Genomic DNA, 25,856 nt, shown 5'->3' with positions numbered 1-25,856 from the left:
TCTATATGCTAATGGAAATCCTCCTCTTTCCTCTTCAAACAACAATTGACAGTCTAAATATAGCTGTGCAGACTTTACTGACTTAGTTCACGATTGGTCAGCCTAGTACGGCATTAACACACTCTAATGAGATTTATGAAGAATATTCAGTGCAGAAATGAGGCCAGAGATCCATCTTATGCATGTACGACAGATTCCATCCATCCTCAAGGATAAAAATGGATATATCCCATTTTTACCCCATTTCACATACTGCCTATTCTTTTCTTTTCTTTTCTTTTCTTTTCTTTTCTTTTCTTTTCTTTTCTTTTCTTTTCTTTTCTTTCTCCCTACAGACTAAATCTTTACCTTGTATACAGTATAACCTGTCTGGACATTTGTGAGTGTTGGTGTGACAAATTACTTTAGCGTCGAATGACCACTAGCTAGTGGAGCAGGGCAGATCTAATATAGCTATAGAGCAATATTGGAACATTGCTACATTGTGGTGTCTCCGCACTGTGGGTGCGTTTGACAGATATTATTGTGAGGAGTGAAAACCAAGGTTGTCAGCTGGTCAGACGGACATGCCTTATTACCTCTGCAAAGTCATTTGGAGTGTGGTAATAACCTTGGCTGGATCACTGGCTAGCGGTAGCTTGAGGAGAGATGGCTTGACTTGGTTTTGTTTACACAGGCATTGCGTATATTCAGCAGTAGTCTTTAACATAAGCTTTGATTATTTTGTACATTTGGTTTGAACGTTTAAAAAAAATATGTTAGTTATAACCGTGATATATTACCATTCTTTCTTTCTTCCAATCTACTTTTTCACAGACTAATGTGTCAGTTTTGGGTATTTCTTTTAAACAAGTAATCAAAATAATTAACAGTACTGAAATATCTTAAACAGTTTTTGAAATAGTATTGTATTAAACACATTTTTAACATATTATCAAACTGTTTAGCAAACAATAAAGACGTCATGAAGAATTCTAGTTATAAGTCTTTGTTACACATCCACAGTACACTAAGCCTAGTTATTTCTGCAAAGGTATGTGGTAATTAATCACATTTCTTGCTATCAGTACTAAATGGAACTGCACTGTATTTTATACACCTTAAATCCAGAAAAAAGCCTGAGGCAGAGCTCTAAATCTGTCATATAGTGTGGGCTATGAAGTGCCACCTGTCCCTGAAGCATGTCCTTCAGCTAGCCAAGCTGTCAGGAGCAGCATTTGACCTCTAAATAGCAGCACACACTGCATAATATTTCAATATTGCACCTATATATGCTCTAAAAAAGATGGGTTGTCATAACTCAACATTGGGTCAAATGTGGACCAACCATTTGGTTAAAAAGTTTAATTTAAATGTAAATAAAAAAATAAAGCTGAGATTGTCAATATTTGACCCAGCATTATGACAACCCAGCCTTTTATAATGTATATATGGGTTTTCAGTCATCAAAAACAATTTTTTTTTCTCTGTTCTATTAAAATGAACTATATTCTAACAACTTGAATACTTCATAATATTTCAATATTGCACCTATATAAACTAACAAATGCTGAAATGTTGTAAAATCTTTTTTGGCTCAAATATAAACAAACCCGTTGGGTTATTTTTTTTTATTAAATGTAAATCACTCTTTATATCTTAACAGTAAAGCTTAATCATATTCGACATTTTTGTTTATTCATATATGACATATTTGAACATTGGGTTAAAACAACAAAGCAGTATTTAGAGTGTATCAAATTACACATTTACTATTATTTACAAGACATCCATTACAATGTTATTCAGAGTGATAATAGTTTTATAAACCCAAACATATTCTTAAAATGGCATTTTAAAAGACTGATCAGAGCAATTTAAATATTAATTGTTATTTTACATTTGTATACTTCACCAGTACTTTTCAAACGACCTTCTTTTACTCATATGTCTGCTATTTGTTGTTTTATCCATTATGCATGAGCATTAACTCTTGTAAATATGTTAAAGTACAAAAGTATACTGTTTTTATTTTAAAATACATTTCTTTTTACACTAAATAACAATGAAAGATTATTACCTCCATATGTTGAATATTTTGCATAAAAGTAATTTAAAACATTAGGTCCAATTCTATTTTTGTACCCCTAATTCTTCCCCTTGGCCCTTGAAACAGAGTGTGAAGGGGAAGGGCTTCAGGATTTAGCCCTAAGAAATGGGACAGCTCTACAACACCTACACACGTCATCATATCTCATCGCAAGCTTTTGCTTCATATGAGATCAACGATGGCGACTGCTGTAGTTATTCCAGTTGTCTTTTTACTTTGGTACTCATTTTCAGGAAATCACTGAAGGTAACGATACTATGTTATCATAACGATATAATGCGGCAATAAGATTGTAACTGTACTGTGCATCTACACCATGGCCATATTCATCAATGTAAACACACGAAAACAACATTAACATTATAGCAGACACTGTAAAAATGTAATTCCCAGCCACTAGACTTTTCTGACAGGGAATTCGAGTGTCATTGAGTGTCAGATGTGAAAATATGTTGTGGGACAAAATTTGCAACAGTAATATTTTGCAGTTTTTATTTCAGCATTTAAAAAAAAAGCATGATGGTAAAACACAAGCATGGTTATGACTGTATTAAAACATGTGCTTGTTTGTCGTAAAAATTTGTAATAATGACAAAAAAATACTAATTTGTGCATCTCTTTTCTTCCGGGTGCAGCTATCCTGCGTTGTTATTGGTGTGTTCTGGGAAAATTTCTTACTCTTTGGTTTCAAGCGTGGTCCTGGAAAATCTCAATTTTAAGAGTTATCTAGTCCTTCTCCTTAGCCCTACATCTTCAAGCTAAAGAGAATTGGGACATCCCTAACCCTTCACATAACATGCAAAATGAGGAGAAGGGGAAAGGTGTAAAACTGGTATTGGGCCTAAAGCGATAACTTTACATGCATAAATCCAGTAACTGCTACGTTTAATTTAAAGTGTGCATCCATTTGCTAACTCAGCCTATATATTCTTTTAAATAGGATTGCTCACCTTCCACATGTTGTTCTGTCAGTATAATTAATCGTACCTAATCGTGAAGCCATTCCCATTTGTGGAGAAGATTTGCTGTGGTAACTGTGCCCTCGGGAGTGTGCAAAGAGAAAGTGTTTAGGCATGCAGCCTCTGTGTGGCCTCTGATAGCTTCAACACACACTCTGGAATGTTGACACAGACACACACACGTGTAAATACTGCCATACTGTCACCCGCTGAGTGCAATAGTCACACTTCAAAGCCAGTGGAAACACTACACATTTCTAGATACGACATTCATTGTAAAAGAAGGATTTTCTACTTCTATATTTCTTTGGATGTTTTGACATTTACTTGGTTTTTCTTTCAATGAATGAGGTAAGAAAATCCTAGTTTTCCCTTGAACTGCTTTGGCCTATTTTTCTTTTTAGTGAGCATGAAAGGGTGTTCTGTTATTGGAAAGGTGCTATCCATATATATTTTTGCTAAGCCCCATGATGTGTGAATTACAGGAATGACTCTGATAAACTGTAAACGATAGGGATGTAACGGTATCAGAATTTCACGGTACGGTAATACCTCGGTATGAATGTCACGTTACGGTATTTATTGAATCATTTACAGGAAAAACAAAACTTAATAAATAAATTTAAAAAATACTTTTAAAAAGTGCCAAAAGTGTCAATGACATACACATTAGCCATCTATCTGTAAGCTTTGAAACAGGAACTTCAATTTTAATAACAAAAAATTATTAAACCATGTAAAGTGTGCTATGTTTCTGCAGTCTTGGATAGAAAATGCCCTTCCAAAATGATCAAAAGTGCCCCCGCGACGCGACACACCCTCCGTCCCGCCCTTCAGTAGGCGCGCGACAACACCGCTCTTGAGTATACACGCTCAACCCCCCCCTCCCCGCTTTACAGTACGCGCGAGACAACACAGCTGATCAGAACGCGCGCGACAACACCACTATTCAGTACGCGCGCGGCGACAACCCCCGCTTTAGGTTCGATCATTTCCAGCTCTTTTTCATCCCCGCTACTAGAAGCACTCTCCATTTCCGCTTTACTGGATCTGTAGCGACAACAGACCTCAAAGGATGATGGCCATACCTGGGCTGATGGGAATTGTAGTTTCCGCTACCTCCCGTTCGCTTTATTCGCCTGAGCAAATTTTCTCAAAAGACCTATAGTTTTACCGAGTCATGCGACTACGGTAATATCGAAAAAAAATTGCTATTGCGGTATGACGGTATTTACAATACCGTTACATCCCTAGTAAACAATAAGTGTCAGTGTTTTAAAAAACTGGGTACTGTCAGGTTCCATTACTCTCTTAAAGAGCCCCTATAAAGCATTAAAAAGGGTCATATTTTGGTTTTGAGGGTCTCCAGCAACAGGCTGATATGCATGCAAGGTCAAAAAACACCTTCATGGTCTAATAATATGCATTTATTTTTTACCTAACTATCCCAGCGAACCTCATTTGAATTGTTCAATGATTAGTCTGTTCCCAAACCTCTCCTTAGCACAAAGCAAATCTGCGCTGATTGGACCGATGGCAGCCTGTTGCGATTGGTCGACAGCGTTCAGCGCGAGACAGAGTGAAAACCCAATTAAATACATAATTTGCAAGCTAGAGAAAACAGGGACACTTACTTACACTTGGGAAATGGAGAAAGAAACTGATCCATGATCCACTGATCCATGTACTGACATAGTCCCTTACATCAATGGTCTTTTCTGATCCTTCTTTTAACAAATGGCAGACGAATCCCCCGCTGTAAGCATGTAGATTCCAGAAGCACTTGAACAACACAAGGCTGGGCTATAATGTTGAGATTTTTTGCAAAAATTAACCTCAACCACTGACTCTTCACAATTTCATCTTTGGATAGAGAAAATAACTTTAACTTTTCCCTCACACTTCTACTACTATCCAGCTGAGCACAGCATGACATTATTCAACCGGCTACAGTGTATGTAGCCTTCACTTCTTTGCTACTGTGCTAGTGGGCGGGGCCACAGGTTTAAATTTTCTTGGGTTTGTACACGCAACAACTTGGCGGGGCTTAAGTTTCGTATCGACGTCACGCCAAAATGGCTAAAGACTCGTTATCAAGGCGATTCATTTGAAGTACTAGGAGTCGACTCAGTTATAAATGAATCAATATTTTTAAACACTGTCCACTTTCAGATTTAAGCCTTAGCTGGATATTTCACTTCACTTAGAGCTGTGTTACACACTACAAGGAAGGTCATTCTTAAAAACCCATAATAGGGGTTATTTAATAATTCTTCCATCTAATACCTTTCCACACAAACATGGTTATTTTTAAAACCACAGTTGCTATGTGTTTTGTCCATTCGTCCACACTAAAACACAGTTAACTGAAACTGAAAACTTCGGAAAACTCTGGCCAGAGTGGAGATTTTCTGAAACTCTTGTAACAGTGTAGTCTTGTGACCATGTTACTGTATTCTTATACCTCATAACATCAGGATGCGCTGTTTTCTCCTTTCTGATTGGTTAACACAGACTCATTCTAAGGCTTTAATAAATGATACTGCCAAACCACCAGGAGACACCCTTGCTCTTAAATGTGAAACGTTAAACGTATGACATTTTTAAATAAATATAAATATGCCAAAATTTGCTTTCATTTCATAACAGGTGTCTTTGCCCTTCCTATGCAATTCTCAAAACAGTCAGTTCATGTAGCGGTGCGTGACTGTCAAATGCGCTCCCAAGTGATAAATGGATGCTGTTTCCCAAGCGGATTCTGTACACGATTTGAAACATACACTCTAGGTTTTTGGGTGCGTGTTTGAACATGATAATAATAATAATAATAATAATAATAATAATAATAATAATAATAATAATAATCTAAACATGTCAGTCTTGGTGGGTTTTCTTTTCAACGCAACAAATTTTGTCTTCCATGAGCATAAAAACTTAGAAAAGCAATGCAATGCTTTCATTATAGATCTGTGCATTTTTAAAGTTACACCTCTGTTATTTATTGTAATCAAACAAAAATCTAATTGAGATATTCATTTGCTGCTCTTTAATCAGAATGATTAAGTTATACAGTGATGAAAAGGTTAATGAAATTTGATCATTTGATTCAATTTCTTTATAATAGCTATTCATTTTAATAAGCTAAACTCTTTGCATTTATTCTATCCTTAGTAAATAATAATAAGGGGTGAGTGGGGGTATGGGGTTATCCCTTGTTTTCACATCCCAATGTTGGCAGGCATGCTTTAAGCAGACTATGAATAACCACGAAAACTTATTGACATTAATATTGCTGTATTGTAGAAAACACAACGAGGAAACAATATGGGGTACAGGTCTGCAGTCGCGGGGCCCGACCAGATTTCTTGCAGCGCAAGAATAATTTTTTATATAAAACGAGGTAGTGGTCGGTAACTCTAGTGTAATTTGAACGGAAGCGATCAGTCTAACAACCTAGCGATTCTGAGAGATAGAAAGAGAAAGCGCAAGAGAGAGTACGCGCATCCGCCATGGAGATGTATTTTGCTTGTTATAGGCTGTCTGGACTGTTTTTTTGACTGTTTTTTGGGAGACATATCTAATCACTATACATTTTATATTTTTCCTTAGCCCGACATGTACCTGCTATGTGTATAGAAATTCTGATTATATGATATATGAAACACAATCAGTTGTTGGCAAATATATCAGGTGGATATGTCTGAAAATCTGACTTTGAACGAGTCAGTGCCTCACCAGCCACAAACCTCACCGCACGTCCCTGTTTAAGGCAGCATTTGTGTCTTATCACAGAGGGGCAAATAAAACTAACATTTCACCTTCAATCCTTGAACAACCTACACTTTTATCTGTTACCCAATTTAAACGTGAGATTTTGGAAACCAGACCTAAATTTATTGGGAATGGTCGGGTCAGGTCGGGTAGAAAATGGGGTGGGTTGGACAGCGGGTGAACAAATGAATATGCAGTGGGAGCAGAATAAAACCTGGAGGTCATTTCAAAAGCACTTTGACCACAGATTTGTTTGTAAAACTAATGTCACATTAAAATCCCAAGAGTAGCATCACTTCCACAATGAATATAAAATAAAGCAGAAAGCCAAACAGATATCTAACTCAGTTTTCATCATGGATTATTCTTATGCCACGTTATTATGTGAAGTGATTTATTCGAATACAAGTTCACCAAACCGGAAGTGCAACCAATAGTCTGAAACGTAGTAATCCCGCATAGTAAAAGGTGCCTAAATGTCACTGTTTTGAGCAAGAGTGCGTGTTTGTTTTCATGAACATCCTTGTCTAGCATGTCTCGGTGTGATCTGGAGGCATCGCTCAGGGACTTCTCAGCCAGTCAGCTTCATTATACCCACTAATTACAGCAAGAGCGCTTTCCAGAGCAGCTGTTCCACTCGTTCCTCCCTCCAGCCCTTCGTTCTGCTACGTTTCCATCCATCCATCACACTTATGTGCTCTTTATCTCTTTCATTCTCCCATCTGAGTGAACCAAAGTCCCCCCTACAGCTCCTTTCTCCCCCTGCCTTCATGAGATTGGTGCTTGTGCTGAACAGAATTGAATCAGCAATTATCCCTGAGCAATACCTCGTCAGTTGCGTCATAAGGCTATGCTTTATGATACAGGCCTTTTGGATAAACAGCTTAACAACAGTAATAGGCCATATCTTCTCTGCTAAACACGTGTACACTGTGTGTGGTCAGTGTTCTTGGTCATATTGCGCCGTGTAATATTATGTGCTGAAACCTAATCTAATGTCATGAGGAAATGTTGTTTATAGAGATTTTATTTTTTAATTTGCATTATATGATTAATTGAATAAGCTTATTTTAAGAAAGGTCCATCACTAGCATCATAGATGTGAAATCATTGAATTTGCCTCCAGAATGTCAAAGTATCAAACTGTTTACTATTAATAATATTTTAGTTTTTGTCTGTTTCAAATTAAATGTACAAACGTAGCTGTATATGTATAATTTGTGGTAATGCATGTTATAAAGTAGTTATAAACAAATGTATAGCCATTATTGGCAATTAAATGACATTTATGTAAAATAAACACTTACTAACACTTATAATACTTTATAAAAGCATATTTATGTACAAACATGTAAGCTGTATTATACTATGTTTGATGCTTAAAAAATTTGGCTCGAATGGTTTGACCCACCTGTACAAAGGGGGTATTGTGTCCTTTTATTTTTTTATTTTATTTTTTTTTAACAAAAACAATTACACTGTATATCTGTCATTGATTGTTATTTTGTTTATTTATTTAACATCTTTTTGATAAAAAAAAATGTTAGAATAGTATCTGTGTATTTTACAATGCATAAAAGGCAAGGTAATACATGAGCAGTATCATACTCATAGCAGTACGATATGGCTGTTTATCGGCACTGGTGGGAGCCGTGCGTTGTTTTGTTTCAGTGACAATGTACAGCCATATCGCACTGCTATGAGTGTGATATTGCGTTTATACAACAGTTTGATGGAATAATTGTGTGTATAAATACGAAATTCAAAAACAGAGGGTGTTAAAATCATTTTGTATGAGGAACTACTTTTTTTTTATCATTCATTTACATCTGCTGCTGACGTCAAAACAGCAGAAGCCGTTGCTACTTCACCAACATCACTTTAGAACTAGAATTTGAATGATTCTCTAGCGTAATGTCTAAAAGTGATGATAAAATGGGTGACTTTGCTCATATTTTAAGATTATAAGGCTGAACGGCATGAAATGCCATCAGTCTACTGACAATAATTAACCCTGAAAAAGTCAAAGCAGCGCCAACAGTACCAGATTACTATTGTGTATGCGATAAGGAAAAACGCTAAACATATGCAGGAATTTCTTCTTTTTTTCTTTTTACTGGACTAGTCTGCAAACTAATAACTAGTAATGAAAACAGGAGACTCAATGAGAGGTGTCTGCAGACTTGGTGCAGTGCAATCTGAGCTGCATCCAATGCTTTTTAATATGCTCACCTAGCCCCACCCCTATCCCTACCCGTCACAGTGAGGTCATTCACTCCATTGAATGCATTGTGTCTGACATTGCATCGCTGAGTGATGCAATCTCAGCTTGCATCATAAAGGCTGACCAAAAAGGCCAACCAAAAAGTAACTTTTTTACAAAGAGTGGCCAACACAATATACATACATTCCTAATATGTGAGTCCTATGTCACACTCAATACACTACACTTACTATGGTATAAATACAGCACTGCAACATAAAAAAGAGAGAGATCAACTCATAAGGTCACTCACCAATTTTATAGTGTTTTAATTAGCTGTAGTTTGAAAATACACCAGTCTTTTCTCCTCTAAGGGATTATTATGTAGTCTCTGTCGCAAACCTGTGGATGGACAACGTCAAACATCTTTGCTCTGCTCAAAGACAGGCTAATGACCACTGACATGCTGTATCTCAGAAATTATAAATATTTAAAATAGACACTATCCTTATAAATAAACTGCATAGATACAATCTAAACAACTACATCCTCGACTAAAAAGCCTCACAAGTACATTATGCTGTCCAACAGCCGCTGTCAAACTGTAGTGAGTTTATTGATCTGCTGTCTCTCGATGTTGGGGAGTAAAATAGAAGGGCGAGGAGGCTGTACGAGTGCTGCTATTGCATAATATTGCACGGCTATCAGTCAATCAGTTCCAGACAAAACTGTTGTATGAATATCTACAGTATATACTGTCTAAGGAAGGTATCTGCTGTTTTATAAAAGACTTGTATTTGTTTTATAATGAACTTATGTGACCTTTTGAAATTCTGTGCTAGACATACAGTTAATGTGAAAAACTTAAATTGAATAAACTAAACTGGCCATAGTGTATGTGTGTGTTGAGTGTGTATGGATGTTTCTCAGTACTGGGTTGCAGCTGGAAGGGCATCTGCTGTGTAAAACATATGCTGGATAAGTTGGCGGTTCATTCCGCTGTGGCAACCCCTGATGAATAAAAGGAGAAAGCCGAGGGAAAGTAATGAATGAATACTAGCAATCAATTTATAATTGTAGGTCATTAAACATCCATTTAAAGCTCTTCTTATTTTTTAACTTGACAGCATTACTTCACTTGTGTATTCTGTGTTTTTTCAGCAGATTAGTTAAAGTTTGTTTGAGGCTCTGAGCTCAATTTCACTAATGAGAAAACCGCAAAAGTAAACTGTTATCTATTGGTCTCACTGGGTTGCAAATATATGACTTTTGTGGTTTGGCATTGACACAATTGAATGCCCCATTAACTCAACTAGATTGCACAGCAGCTAAAATCTCAATTCTCATCTTAAACTATATTTTTATTATTTTCAGATCCGATAAGAATCCGAAGAACTGCAGCAGTTTTCCAGTGTACCTGTTTACCATCCTGCAGTTTGTTGTTCCTCTCTGCTGCTGCTCATCGGTGGATATAATCGCTTCAGTGCTCCAGACAAAATGGCTTCCACAGTGAGAAAATGTCAGCACCTGTTTTTAGCACTCATCCTTCTTCCTATGGTAAGCATTTTTTAAAATCATTTATAAACAATGCAGATCAATTGAATTAATGAGCCTGAAGTACCACTAGTTTAAACATGATGGACTTGAAAAGCACAATACATCCCCTAATAAATGGAGACAGGTTAGCCAATATAATGGTTCAGAGAAAACTACTGGGAACAGTGGAATAAAAGGCTTGAAGGAGAGCAAGATCACATAGTGGAGGAAACGAGAGAGTGAGCGTGAGAGAAATTTACTGCAAGGTGGGGTCTGGGGAGAAAAAAGACCCCCTCACAGGCTTTTTTTCATCTTCTTCCTCTAGCTATTGCTTTCCATTAATAAACCACATACAATCTGTCAAATGTAGCGACATTTATTGTTTCCTAGATGACTGCTGGTTTCATACACATGGTGTCCTCTTGTAGCTGAGGGGAGAAGTGCCATCTTTGTTTACATGAAGAACCCTTCTCTCTTTAGTCTACTGTTTGTGGCCCCCAGCTGAGGAGAAACAAATGTCCAAGAGCAATTTACGTCACATACACACTGGCACTTAGAAGGTTCCTGGCATCCAATGATCACTGGCAACAGACAGGCCAAATGTAAACTGCCCAAGGGCCAACACATTTATGGTACAGTGAGTACTTCAAGGCACAAAGGCCATGCTGTTTTATTTCACTTTATGTTAACACTAAAAGCTGGCAGTGACGTTGCAATGGAACATTTACAAAAGGTTATAGTCCTGTTCTGTTTCAGTTAGCAGTTTTAATTATGACTATCAGAGCAGTAGATCTACGACTCTTTTGGTCATTTAAAAGTCTTAAAACTTTATACATGATTGCTCAGTTGTTAACACTGTCACCTCACAGCAAGAAGGTCGCTGGTTCGAATCCCAGCCCAGTCGGTTGGCATTTCTGTGTGGAATTGTTCTCCCTGTGTTTGCATGGGTTTCCTCTGGGTGCTCCAGTTTCCCCCACAGTCCATAGATATGTGGTATAGGTGAATTGCATGGCTGTTTCCCAGTACTGGGTTGCAGCTGGAAGAACATATGCAGGAATAGTTTGTGGTTCATTCCGCTGTGGCGACCCCTGATAAATAAAGGACTAGGCAAAAGGAAAATGAATGAATAAATGATCAAAGCCATTTGAATCCATTTATGGAATGAATCAATGGTAATGTTGGTGCCGTGACCCGTATGTGAATGAGCTGTAGGGGCTTTGATAAAAGCCAAATTTATTAACCATACCACAAGGGGCACGTTAGAAAGTGTATCTTTGTTAGCTTGCACACCTTACACAATTTGAATCCTACTCAGAACAGGGATAGTAGAACCTGAGGGGTTATACTGATGCGGTAGTCCCATGTACTTGATCAGAGTGAGATTTGGATAAGCTAGATAAAGCCAGTGTGCAAGTAAACATCACTAGGTGGTGCAGTAGTGCTTGATTATTGACTGCATCCTTGTCAGTGTGTCCACCTCCCATTAATCCAGCTAAGAGCAAGGCTAGTAGAATACCTGGTCACATTGGTGCTGTGATCCAATGAGAGGGGTCTGGATGCAGACCTGGTGCAGTGCAATCTGAGCTGCATTCAATGCTTTTTTATGGGCTCACCAAACCCCACCTCTAACCCTACCCATCACAGTTACGTATAGCTCCATTTGAGGGCATTGTGTCTGACATTGCATTACTGAGTGATGCAATCTCAGCCTGCATCATAAAGGCTGTATCCAAATACTATTGGATCCAGGGGCAATCTGTATTCATTACTCAAGAACTCATTACCTTCATCTCAAGAAGAACAGTAACTGATCCCAGAGACATCATCCTTGTTAGAACCCCACACAATGCAGTAGAACTGAAAGGGGTTATATTGGTGGCAGTGACGCATAGGGGGTAAGTGTAATGAAGACCAGGTATTAGGAGATTTTTCAAGAGGTTGAACATTCTAGATTGATGCTAGAGATCACATGATTGTCAACATGAACAATTCCCATGCTGGAAATGAAGTTTAAATCCCACTTAGAGAGGGGCTAGAATGACTAAGAGTAAGAGTCATACTAGTGACTGACGCAAGAGGTTGCTGTTTTTGAGTTTTTTTTTTTTTTTTTAACCCACCTGCCTACCAAATTGCAGTTCAAATATTAAAGAAAGATTTAGAAGAATTGGTGTTTGATGCTATTTTATTAAATCAAACCATCATTTGTTGCCAAGACTGTTTCTTTCTTTTATTTTGTTTCTGCTGATCTCTTGTTGCTACCCTGCAGTATACCTGTGCTCCACATTTTGAGAACCACTGCATTAGATGATGACCAATGTTACCTCTGTTGACAAAACAAAACTTTTTAACCGTTAATTACAAATGAGATACAAGATTAAATTAGATGTAATGAAACAACAATTGAGTTGTTCAGTAAGCACAATATGGATCTCCAACACATTAAAATGCAATATAATAGCCTAGATTTTGCAATTTATTCCTGCCTTTGATCTGAGCTCATTTTATAATTTATATGCACAGTAAAAGGAATCAAAATAAATTTGGGGGGAAATAAAATTAATTGGGAGTTGTTTTCATATGATGTGTTATAAATTTACACATTACCTTAACATGTAAATGTTAATTAAGTTACTAAAAACCTACTGTAAAATACTGTTCTCTTCAATAATTTGGATCTAAAGTGATTTTCTTCAGAAGTGATTAATATTATTTTTTTCCTTTGAACTTAGAAGATTCTGTCATGTTAATGTGGAATTATTTAATCTTTTGTGCTGTATATGGTTTAGGTTTGATTCTCTTGTTTATGGTAATACTTGTGGTAATCTAAGATTAAATGAAAAGAGTTTCCCTACAGAAATCATCTAATCCCAACTGCGGAGTTCATTTCCCCCCTTCCATTTTCAGTTGATCTGGGAATTACAGACGTGAAATTGTATTGGATTACTGATACCCAAAGGGAAAAAAAGAAAACTTAGATTGAGCATCTTCTTCTTTCATATTTCTATCTGTTTCCAGCATGAAATGACATGTAAAATATCTATTTATTAATCTAAATATGCAGAAATAACTAAAAACAACTGATTATATATATATATATATATATATATATATATATATATATATATATATATATATATATATATATATATATATATATACATAATTTTTTTATTTTTTGGCATCTACCTGATTGCAAATTCCATTTTACATTCCCAAGATTTAAGACAAAGAGAAATTGATTAATTATAATTTTTCTAAAAACCAAGCACAGAATGGTTTAAATACATTATAATTAAATAGGGATTTTTTTCCCCCAGGGCTCAAGAAAGATGAAATGGGCAAAGAGAAATACAAAAAAAAGAGAGAAAGAAAACAAAAAACAAAATTGACAGCAATAGAGCAGGGAAAAAAAAGGAAATGAACTAGTTTTTATGGATTTGCTTGTTTGTGTGGATTTTTGTCTTGCTGTCATGATGTAGGAGTGAATTGCGTAGTCTCTTTATGATGGAAATCAGCTCTGTGATGAAGCCAGGGTGAGAGGAGAGCATACACAGCCCTCATGAATATTAACGCGGGTGCTCATGTTTATTAAATTTTGCTCATGTTTTCAACTCAGCGCACAAGGAGCACAGTGCTTTGAGACCAGTTATGACACTAACCACGATCTCAGGGGTCTCAAATCAGCAGTATTAAGGAAGGTTTCAACACTCATTAGTTTGATTATATGCCATAACTCGATTTCATATTCTGTTAAATCCTCTGTGCATTGTTGGCATTTCTGTTGATGAAAGGTTTTTCATTTATTATCTTATTTTGAAGGCTGCGATCATGAGGATTTTTGGCTGGTTTGGTTAAGAAAATATAAATAAATTTGAAATAATACATTCTAAAAAGGTTTATGAATGCATTATGATTTTTTAAATATTATGTTTACACCATTTTTAGATTTTATTGAAAATGATACTTAGGTTATTTCTCATCATGCAACCAAATGGTTCTCAGGGAAGTGTTAATATTTTATGTAGGACGGTCAAAAATACACTCAAAAAATGTTTATGCTGCTTGCTCAAATTACCCAAATAAAATGAGCTGAAACAACACAATTCTTGAGTATTTTTGTGGACAACTTTTCCCTGTTTTTACTTGTATGTTTTAGTTTTAAAATGGCGTTTTAGACTGAAAACGATCTGCGTCTACAGTATTCACCCAGCGTTTCTAAACAGCTCTCTGTCTGCACCACACCACTGAAAACGCATCACGTGACCACACACACTCATTCTGCAGCATATCTACCCAGATGAGAGTGTGCTTATCAGACTGTTCATCAAGGACCTACCACTGGATCTAATCTCACTATATTTGTTAAATGTGATATTTATTTCATCTTGTTGTCTATATCTAATGACATATTCCCCGACTTTGGTCTTTTGAATCTATTACTGTTCTCAGGTATTGTGTTTTGGCTGAGCGCAAAGATAAGTTAATTTTTAATGTAACCAAGTACATTCTGTGTATTGACTGATTGCTTGCCTTCATTTCCTATAATGTATAAATTTTACGTTATGCTTTTATAATGGCCATTATTGATTATTAAAATTGACATTCAGCAAAAGAGAGGGTGTGTTTCGTTTTTTCAATGAAAATAAAAGGAGGCAGGAATGTTATAGGCTCCGTTTTGTTGTAAATATGCTATAGTGAAGATGGCCATCATATAAATATGTAGCTACACAATGCCCCAACATGTTTGCTGTCTGTTAAGTTGCTAATATCAAAATGAAAATAGCAGTTCCTTAAAGCATGCTTTCATTTTATTGTTAAGGTAGCCAGGATAATGTGAATTATAAAGTACACTGTTCCTTTGAAGATTTACCCAATGTGTCCTCTGGAGTCTGAACTTACAGGGAAAGGATGCGAGACTAAACTGTGTGTAGGCTACTTAATATTGAGGAAAAAGCCCCATGTCTGCAGGCCTGCCTCTGTTTTCAGATGTATCCGTTTAAGCCCATCCACACTGAGACAGAGCAGCAGCATTTTAGAATGAAAACGGCCTCTCCAGTATTTTCAAAACACTCCGTTTTTCGTGCTCGAAAACTCCAGCATAGTGTGGACGGATGGCGTAACCGCAGCAAAATGTATGCGTTTTAAAACTAAAATGTATTAGTGTAAACAGGGCCTTAGTTGTTTTGTGTTCAATCAACTTAAAATTGTAAAACACAATAAGTTAACTTAATTGATTTGCAATGAGATGACATGAAGGGATTGTCTTGAACTTAACATTTTTTACAGTGTACAGTATAAATGTTTATTAATTGATACATTGTCTACACTGTCAACACAACGCAGCAAACAGGAAATGTTCATTTTAATAGAGATGTCATTAGATTTAACATGAATAACATAAAACCATAGGCATTGTGAAATCAAAATGCCTTTTGATTATTGTGTAATGCTGAATGCCAGTAATCACTTGTTCATGAAAAAATCCATGTCAATAAATACCATATATTCCGAATTTGAATGTTGTGTTTAAATAAACATGATTCATTATTTCAAAAATAATAATAATAAATCAGATCGATTTCCCCTCGCATTATTTTATACAACCATCAACATTATCTCAAAGCTTTCTTAAAGGTTGTCAAACATTAGCTCTAAAGCATAAACATTTCTCAACGTGGTTTATTATTCCTTAACAACGACTGCACACGAACAACTCAAACCAAGTTGTCAACAACAAACCAGCCTCTGCTCAAATCCATCAACAAAGTTTGGATACGTGTGTGTCAAGATGTGATCTAACAGACAATAACATTCATTTATTTTATTTTCAGTCCCTTTATCCATCAAGGGTCACCACAGCGGAATGAACCACCAACTTATCCACAAACCCATCACTGGGAAACACCCATACACTCTTATTCACACAGATACAATACAGCCAATTTAGCTCTCCCAATTCACCTATAGCGCATGTCATTGGACTTGTGGGGAAAACCGGAGCACTTGGAGGAAACCCATGCAAACCCATGGAAAACAAGCACTCTTCACACAGAAATTCCAATTGACCCAGCTAAGGTTCACACCGGCAACCTGCTTGCTGTGAGGTGACAGCGATACCCACTGCACCACCGCGCCACCCCAGATAATAATAGTATAGACGAAAATCATCTGTATTTGTTGCAACTGTTCACCTGAGAACACTGGCTTTCGAGTAAAGGAAGGAATGTAGAACATTACTCAGTTTTGTTTTTCCTAAAGATAGCTGTAAGATGAATGTCCTGGAAACGAATGAAGAAGGAAAGAGTGATTTCTTAAGGCATACACTGAGTGGGAGAGATAAGACGGTGCACACATTTGGATTGGCTCGGAATGTCATTTGACCCTGGGCTGAAGATGTTTAATGATCCTGTGTGCGGAGCGTGGGGGTGCATAATTTTGTCCTAATTCGAACACTGTCTTAAGTTAAAGATGTGCAATATTTGCTAGAAGTGTGCAGCTGTTTATATTACACTTTTTTTGTGTATGCAATAATAAAGAATGTGGAAGATGCTAATGTAGAAACTGCTTATTTTACAGCCCAGTGTCAATGGAAAATGTACATTTTTGCGAAATATAAAATAAGTTGCTTCAGGTAATTTTCATTGCATGTTTCTGATTATGGAGCCAGATCAGTGTCAAAAATATAGTAATATATTTACTAAATAAAATTCATACACAATTCACATTTACAAAATTTCAATCACGAATTCAAAACACAATTAGTTAATACACAAATCCAATTCGTAATCCAGTTCTCAGTCGTGGAGTTAAAATAAAGAGTGGGGGGGTTGATGAAAAACAGATGAAAGTGAAGAGGGCGGATGTTCTGATGGGCTCCTAAAAGTATCTCTTGGGGCCCCAAAAGAGTGTGAACCATTAGAAAATAAAATACTGAACTATTTTAATATTATTTATTCATTTTCCTTCAACCCTTATTCATCAAGGGGTCCCACAGTGTAATGAACCACCAACTATCTCAGCATATGTCTGGATAGATAGATAGATAGATAGATAGATAGATAGATAGATAGATAGATAGATAGATAGATAGATAGATAGATAGATAGATAGATAGATAGATAGATAGATAGATAGATAGATAGATAGATAGATAGATAGATAGATAGATAGATAGGTAAGTAGAACTAAAGTAGACTTGAATTGAAATGCATATACATTTCTATAATTTTAATATATTTTATTAACAAAAACACCCAAAAACTCGATACTCTGCCTGTGACTGTGAAAAAATAAAAAAAATAAAATAAAAACAATCATTTTATGAGTCACAGTTCTCTCATGATATAATGGAGGTGAATTTTGTTGAAATGCCTCTATACATGGCTGACAAGTCTGATTTTTATCCAGAGCAACAAGTCAATGATGAGCTCATCAAACTACAATCCCACACTGTCAGAATCCTTAGGCTTTGTCTGATCATTTGACAAGGAAAAATGAACAACTGTCAGGTGAAATTACCATTTAAATGTGGATTTAATGGCTTTTGAATAACACCGCAACTCTTTAGGATGTCAAAGTTTCACATCATCCCCTGTACAATTTAGTCTATAATATATTTGTAAAATGCCTAAACTCTGGCCACATATAAACACAGCAGCTTCCTAATATGGTTTTCTTACCAGTTTTGAGCACTTTGCCCTAATAAAAGGAGTTAGTTAAAGTTTACCTCAGTTACTGAGTTAGTTTTTGAATCACATACTAAATTGATAAAAGCAACTAATTTACCTATTGTGTTTATAATGAGATGGACATTAATATGAACTATTACAATAAAACAATGTACACTATTTCATACTAATATATATTATTGCAGTGGTTGAAACACTTATTCAGCGATTGCTGTCAAACTGTCATTAAAGACCACATACTTTCCATCTATGTCCTAACTCAGGACAAGTGTTGCATGTCATGAGTTACAATAGAACTACTTACTCTATGTAAATTACTGGTCACAATTTACAATAAGGTTTCATTAGTTAATGCATGAACTAACAATGAGCAACTGTATTTTCATTAACTAATGTTAACTAGCATGAAAAGATACAGCAATAAATATTGGTCATGGTTGTTCATGTTAGTAAATCCATTATCAAACATTAAATAATAAAACCTTATTTTAAAGTGTTAATTAACTATCCACGGAAATTATTTTTGTTTTTAATTAATTTAATAAGAGTTACAAACAATAAACTAAAAAATGTAAATTTAATCACTATTTATGAGTTAAGATATTTTGAAAAATGTTAGAATTGTGTAACTGGCTAGAAACCATTGACTTGCAGTACATAGTAGGAAAAACAAAAACTATGGAAGTCAATGGCTACAGGTTTTAAAATTTTTTTTATTATTATTATTTTCCTTCATAAATATGATTGCACATGCTTCAAAAAAAGAATGAAATCAGTTGTATTTAATATATGATTACTTGTTGTGTCTTTAACATTTTACTCTACATTTCGTTTTAGATCTACTGCATGCATCCAGACTGTGTCATTCAGTTAGAGAAGGAGAAGTGTATTGAAAGGATGTTCCTGGATGATCCCAACAGTGAACCGGAATTAGGTAAGAAATCCATATTTATGTATGAGATTTTTTTTTTCCGGCAATGGAATACGATATTAAAAAGGTAATCACAACTTTAGAATCTTACAGTTAAATTGGTTTTGCACTCACAATTGTAATTTAATAAGTCACCAGACGTCTCAGAATTGCAACTAGACTCAAAAAAAATGTAATGAGTTTTTTTTTTCCTTTATTTAGAGTCTATCCTGTAAAAAATGCTGGGTTCCACACAATTAATTTTTTGTTGCATGCCAGGGTGGGTAATTTGGATGAACCACCCCCCACAAATGCCATGATGCGCATAAATTTAGAAAATGCGCATAACTGAGTAGGATAAACATATTATTTGATAAAACAAAATTGTGCATAAACTATGGAAATAGTTTTACCGCACAAATTGCAGTATGCACATTAAAAAAAGTCATGTGATTTTGTGATAAGAGATCATGTGATGATGAAAATGTGTGTAAATGGACAAACCAGCAGGTTGAGCACACTGTAAACCATCTGAACTGTTGTTTTGGTCATTCTAAAACACCTTACCATTAAAGTATTAGTGTTATTATACTATTAAAGACCACCAGAATCATGAGTGTCTGTGCTCAGCGTATAGGGCCCTTCAAACGCCACTGCACGTTCAATACGCTCAGTGGCATGTGCCAGTGGCATCTGTACGTCAGATGTCGTGTCACTTCATGTTAAAACTGCTGCTGGACGATTGCCTTTTGAGGCGCAAGTCATTTATTAGATGAAGAAAAGATTTACACTTCTCCTACCACAGTAAATTCAGTTTTTCTTGTTAATATTTGGCGCCTGTTAATCAAGAAGTGGCGATTTTGTTCCTTTTGACTCGTTGGATGGAAACACTGCTTTATTCGCACGTCTTTTATGCGATAATACAATTTTACGCATAAAGTTCATTCGCTTTTATGGAAACATAGCTATTGTCACAAAGTATTGAATATGTTCAAAAAGACTGCCAAACAGGGTAATGCTAACAGTACTTACTTCCTAACAGATGAGAATCTGTTGCTACCATGAGGAGTCTAGACTAACTGGCCACATTAGCAGGGATGTCTTGTATATTGGGCAGTATTAATTTGTCCCGTTCACAATTTTTGCCAAATAAATGTCCAATGGAAGCTTTATTACCAAGCGGAGTCCTCAGCCGTCAACTGTCACTTTACAGCAAAAGGTGCTAATCCCGTCAAATCTGTTTTTTTTTTTCAGGCTGTTTACACCTAGACACTTTACTTTTTTTATTCCGATCGAATATAAGTCCGATAGCTCAGACAACTTCAGAAGGTGGCCTGGGACACATTCTAGACGAAACTGGACGGTTCTAATTATTTGTTGAAAAAAACTATGACCTAAAGAAAATCTGACCAGCGATCTGTAGGTGCGCTTTTACAGCCAAGCACACCTAAAGTACGAAATTATATTAAAACACAGTTTGTATAAGCATACAACACATGCCAGTTTTGCAAATGCATTTTTGCATGCCATATTAAAGTATAAGAAAATGTTTTAAAAATAATCTCTGTTTAAATATAAATCACCTATTGAATATTCAAGCATGTGGTGCTGTGATGAATAAACACTAATACAATCTGTATATTTTGAAAAAGCATTGTAAAGTTAAAATGATTGTTATCAATATTGTGCGTATTGATTATCACAACATATTGCATTATTGAATTCCACCTTATGTCCCAATAAAAATGAAAAAATCACATATAGTGTGTGTTTGTACTAAAAACATATGCACATAATCTTAGTAAGCAACTTGACAAAATAGTCATAATTTTGGTACTGCAAAAAGCATACACATGATTTCAGTAGACAAGCTAATCCAGTACAAAATATTTCATAAAATGTCACCAAAATGCTGTATTTAAACTTCGTAATCAAATACAAAATGTGGGGAATTTTTTTTTTTTTTTTTTTACAAGTTTAAGCAGACTGAACAAAAAACAATTAGGTTGTCCCCCAAAAAACTCAGGAATTGAGTTGATTCAGCTCATTTTAAATCAGTAGTTCGAACAAACAGCAGACATCATTTGAGTGAAAAATGTGATAAAAAATGTTAGAATCAGAATTACTCTTATTCTTTTTTTGGAAATACGTGTGTGAACGTGTGTGTGTGCATTTACTATAGTATATTTTAGATAGAAACGTCTTCCAATCACTATACAGATAAAAGGTTATCTTTTTTTATTCCATTAATGTAAAAACATCTTCCTATAGTACTAATAATAGCTGCAATTTTAGTGCCTCACATATTTCACATATCTGTTTTGCTACGCAGTGCAAAAGCTATTAGTGCTTAGCTGTAAATCAAAAATCATCAGCTAAATATAGCAGACTTGCAGTTGTTAATAGACATAATAAGAAACATTTAAATTAAGTTTTAATATGAGCTTCAGTTTAGATTATGAATTTCACCAGTGATCTAAAATAAGTAACAGAATTAAACCTAATGCTGTCAGACTAAGCTGGGAAATTTAAGACACTGTGACAGTTTTCAGGAAGTGTGGGGAAGATCATAAGCTCAGAACTGACTCTGATACCCCTCCAGTGATGTCTGCATGTGGCATTGATCATAATTCTTTGGACAGTCACAATCACAGTCAGTAATGAAATGCTGACGTTTTGATTTGACAAGGAGCTGTCCTTACCAAATGGACTCATGCATTAACATGAAGCTACAGCTGCCTGCCGTTTTAGGCTTAAGCTGAAACTTAAGAGAATAGAGGGCTGAGATGTAAATAAATGCAGAAAGCATATACTGTAACACACAGACCGAGGCTAAGGGGGAAAAAAAAGCCTAGCTGGTTCAAAGTAAAAAAAATTGTGTTAAAAAGCATGTTTTATTTTGTTAGTTCATGTATGTATATTGCAATGGTTCATAAATTACATGGTCGGTAAGAGTCACTAAAATGTTAATACTTTATTATATTTGAAAATAACATACCACTTACTCTAAATCTAACCATAAGCTAAAATAACATTACAGAGGTCACTTCTGGATCAAAGTAAGGGCTCTGGAATATCTGTTATTATATCATAGGCTAATTTTGGACACTTGCTGTTGTTTGCAACCTGTCAGTGTTTACAGTATTAACACCATTGTTTCCTAGTTCTCATGTTAATCCTGTGTAAAATCCTGTTGAAAAGGAGATCTATCAGAACAAAACACTGTAAGAATAAAAAGACTGTAACAGTCCTTGTGGTATCATTAATATACATACCCCAGGCAGCAGTTGATTGGCCACAATGTTTCCTAGTGAGATTACACATAATGCAAGATTTACAGATTCTAAATTTATTCGATGTCACCAAAATAAGCATAAGGTCTGTTTTAAGGATCACTGTTTCATAGTTATCACTAACATTATGCATTCATTCATTTCAAAACACTACTAGTTCAGAAAATCTTCAGAAAATCATGAAAACTTCTAATATTTTAAAGTGTTAAACATTAGTCTATTACTCCTTGGATTTACTAGATTATGAACTTGTTTGGTATTTTTTAGTAGAATTGTGTATATTCCATATAAAGTATAAGATGAACAGTCAGTTCTTGTCATGTGACTCGCGAACACCACGTCTACATCATTCAAAATATGCGAGCAAGAAAATAAATAACAAACTTGCCCTTGTAAAAGACGCAATGTGAACATTCCTTAGTTAATAGCCTCAGACATAGTTAATCCAGTGTGCATGCATATTAGACTCGTAAAACATTCTTGGAACTTTAAACTAGCGCACAGTTGGCATAACTTTGTTTAGTTGCAGCAGTTTTGTTCAGTGCAGAAATGCGGTGTTGAGAAGTCTTTATGATTAATTAACCGTGACAAATGAAAGTGAAATTAGTTAATCGTTGCATCCCTAGTCTATTTAAATGTATATTTTGTTATTTGAACATGTATGATGTAACATTTGTCATATGTTAGTAATGAAGCAACAAACACATTGGTAAGCTTGTAATGAGGCAAGAAATACATGTACACTACTTAATGTTTTTAATGCATGTTTATGCATTTTGTCATATTACCCAGCTCTTGATATGATTTTTCTTGAATTAGAGGATGCCAAAAACTTCAAAAACTCATCTGTTTATGCAGAGGTTGATATTAATTCCGGCCTGTGTTTTCATATACGATAAAACCACAAAATACAAGTCTAAACACATTTCTATTGGCCCCTTTTATTGAGTATAATTATAGTTTAGCCTACATCCACAAAACAACTCAAGAACAAACTAGTTTACTCCAATGGCATGAAGATTGCCCACTAACTCCATCTATCCAAATTAAACTTCTCAACCACTTCAGTTGAAAAGATTGTCATTAAATAGGGAATCTACACAATTTACTAACATATTTTGTGACAGCTGACATATGTCATTTAAAAAGGATTCTACTCAATTTGCTGAAAGAGTTTGTGACAGCACTCTAGCATGTGCATGACCTCTAAAAACGGAATCAAATCTCAAACCAAATCAGTGGATTCTGAATTATCTGAACACTTGTGAATGGCCACTGTGATCAGATATGTCTGTGATTGGCTACTTTGCTCAACACTGAAAGAAAAATTTACATCATCATCCGTGCAAACACAAATATGAACTGGGTCATTTGACACTTTTGTTCTTTTTAATAAGCTATTATTATGTCATAGTTTCAAATTTCATCTCTAAATATGAGCCAATATTGATATACTGTAAGCAGGGCAGCTGCCGGCTAAAAGGCCATTAATACTTAATGTTACTATTTTACAACCAAAAATATGTTTTCCAGATTCATGAACATAATTTAGCTGAGAGTTATGCACGCGATTCATCTTGTACTTTTTTCCTCTTCTCGGCTCCAGACTGCTGTTGCCTTTTCCTGGGCATAGAGCTGCAACTTGCATCAAATATAAGTGGATAAGTAGACCGGGCTGCCCCACGTGCACACGGCTATGCGCGTACACGGAAAAAAATTACGTCACATGTTTGTTTTTGCGTCCATCATAAAATGTTTTTTTAATGTATTTAACAACATATTATTAATTAAGATTTTATTTACACTCATTTTATGTTATTATTAGTAAATAAATATCAATATTTTTTTTGAGCAACCGAGATGGTGCCTCCCTCCGGAGTTGAGGCTCTATGCAGCCTGCGTACTCTGCGCATAGGGAGCGGCGGTACTGACTGTAAGGTGTGTGTGAGTAATATAGTGAGCTAACAACACATGCACATGGTTTTTAAATCGTTTTTTGGAGTTAATTAATGTCACAAATACCTGTAACTGACTATTACACACCTTAGTAAATCACATTGCATGATTTATTTAAATTATCTTGTCCTAAAGTTGTTGTTTTTTTCTCTTTTTTTTCTGAATGAAGTCATGGTCATATACAAAAAACCCTGTCTACACTTTTTTTGGAGCAATTATTTTAGTGTGTGTTTGGTAAATCCTGACAGTAGTTTAACAATATAAGAAAATAAATAATAAATAAACAATTCGTGTGTTATGAATGTGACCTTTGAAATAAAATCTCAAAACATAAACATAAATCATAACATAAAACATAAAATCTAAAAAAAATGCATATGTAAGTATGTTAACATTATATTGAAACATCTGTTTATATTTTCCAAAACAATTAACCACAGAGTTATAGGAGCAGACAAATTTCTATCTGTAAACATATTTTAGATTTTAACTGAGAAAATAGATATGTGTTATGGATGTGACCAAAAAAGTTAGCGGGTTTACAGTATACAACATACTTTGTAAAACTGCACAACACAAAAGAAATATTGCTCAACAAAAGGATAAGAGTTGGCTCATTTTAGAACAAAAACGATTGATTTTATTTTATTTGACATTTTTTGCATTTATGAGGAAAAGCCCTGTTATGGATGTGACAGATCGGCACTTTTGTGTCTGAAAACATTAACAGAGAAATTTTTGAATATTTTTAAAGCACTGTAAAATTCTTGCTCACACAAAAAATGTGATATTTTGGCAAAAACTTTTGAATGAAATTTATCAAATCTGCATAAAAATGAGTCATCATTAATAGATAATGAAAACTGAAAATATATTTATGCATGTGTCGTTCTAGGAATTTAGAACAAATGCTGGTAAAGACATGTTTTGGGTTGAAATGATTGAATATGTTCTACAGTATATCTTGGTTGCAGTAGCTTATTTACATTATTTATTTAGTTTCATCTTTACCCCATTATGCTGGCTCATTTCTTCATTTACTTTTGCTATTTTTAGCTGCTGAAAATGAGCACTGATTGGATCACTGGCTCTTTGAACCATTTATTTATTTCTTAAGTCATCATACTTCAGAAGTCAGGTCTCCTAGTGCTCCCAGAAGTTCTCCTTCAATTAGGAATGCCTGTGATGTGCCGCATTTCAGGCAGATTCTGGAGAACAAAGACAAACAGCGCTGTCTTTTATCTAATCACGCATCTGTGTCCAATTTACACAAGTAATTAAAGCTGGCCCCAGGAGAGGAATCATAATCTGTCATTTTGCGTGAGCGTTCCAATGTATTCCAGGAAGAAAAATGTCCTCCTTGCAAACACCAGGAAAATAAAAAAAGCAATTAGACCAAAATCTATCTTGCTTTTCATATTGTTTTTGGTCTGAGCTATAGCAGAGCAAAT

General features: G+C 35.3%; 2 protein-coding genes across 24 annotated transcripts in view; one reads left to right on the top strand and one right to left on the bottom strand.

The window, feature by feature from the left end:
* adcyap1r1b (ADCYAP receptor type Ib) overlaps positions 1–25,856 on the top strand; it is a 54,797-nt gene that overhangs the window by 12,567 nt on the left and 16,374 nt on the right. Inside the window, exons 2-3 of the mRNA XM_087257582.1 lie at positions 10,397–10,579; positions 19,084–19,180. Of these exons, the coding sequence (XP_087113708.1) occupies positions 10,520–10,579; positions 19,084–19,180 (157 nt within the window). The 5' untranslated portion in view covers positions 10,397–10,519. The remainder of the gene's footprint in view (positions 1–10,396; positions 10,580–19,083; positions 19,181–25,856) is intronic.
* Positions 1–25,856, bottom strand: part of pomgnt1 (protein O-linked mannose N-acetylglucosaminyltransferase 1 (beta 1,2-)) — a 140,908-nt gene that overhangs the window by 102,527 nt on the left and 12,525 nt on the right. The window lies entirely within an intron of this gene.

The sequence above is a fragment of the Danio rerio genome, chromosome 6, assembly GCF_052040795.2.
Source record: "Danio rerio strain M-AB ecotype USA chromosome 6, GRCz13ab, whole genome shotgun sequence".
Classification (NCBI taxonomy): domain Eukaryota; kingdom Metazoa; phylum Chordata; class Actinopteri; order Cypriniformes; family Danionidae; genus Danio; species Danio rerio.
The sequence above is the reverse complement of the archived record's forward strand: the minus strand, read 5'-3'. Positions and strand labels throughout refer to the sequence as shown.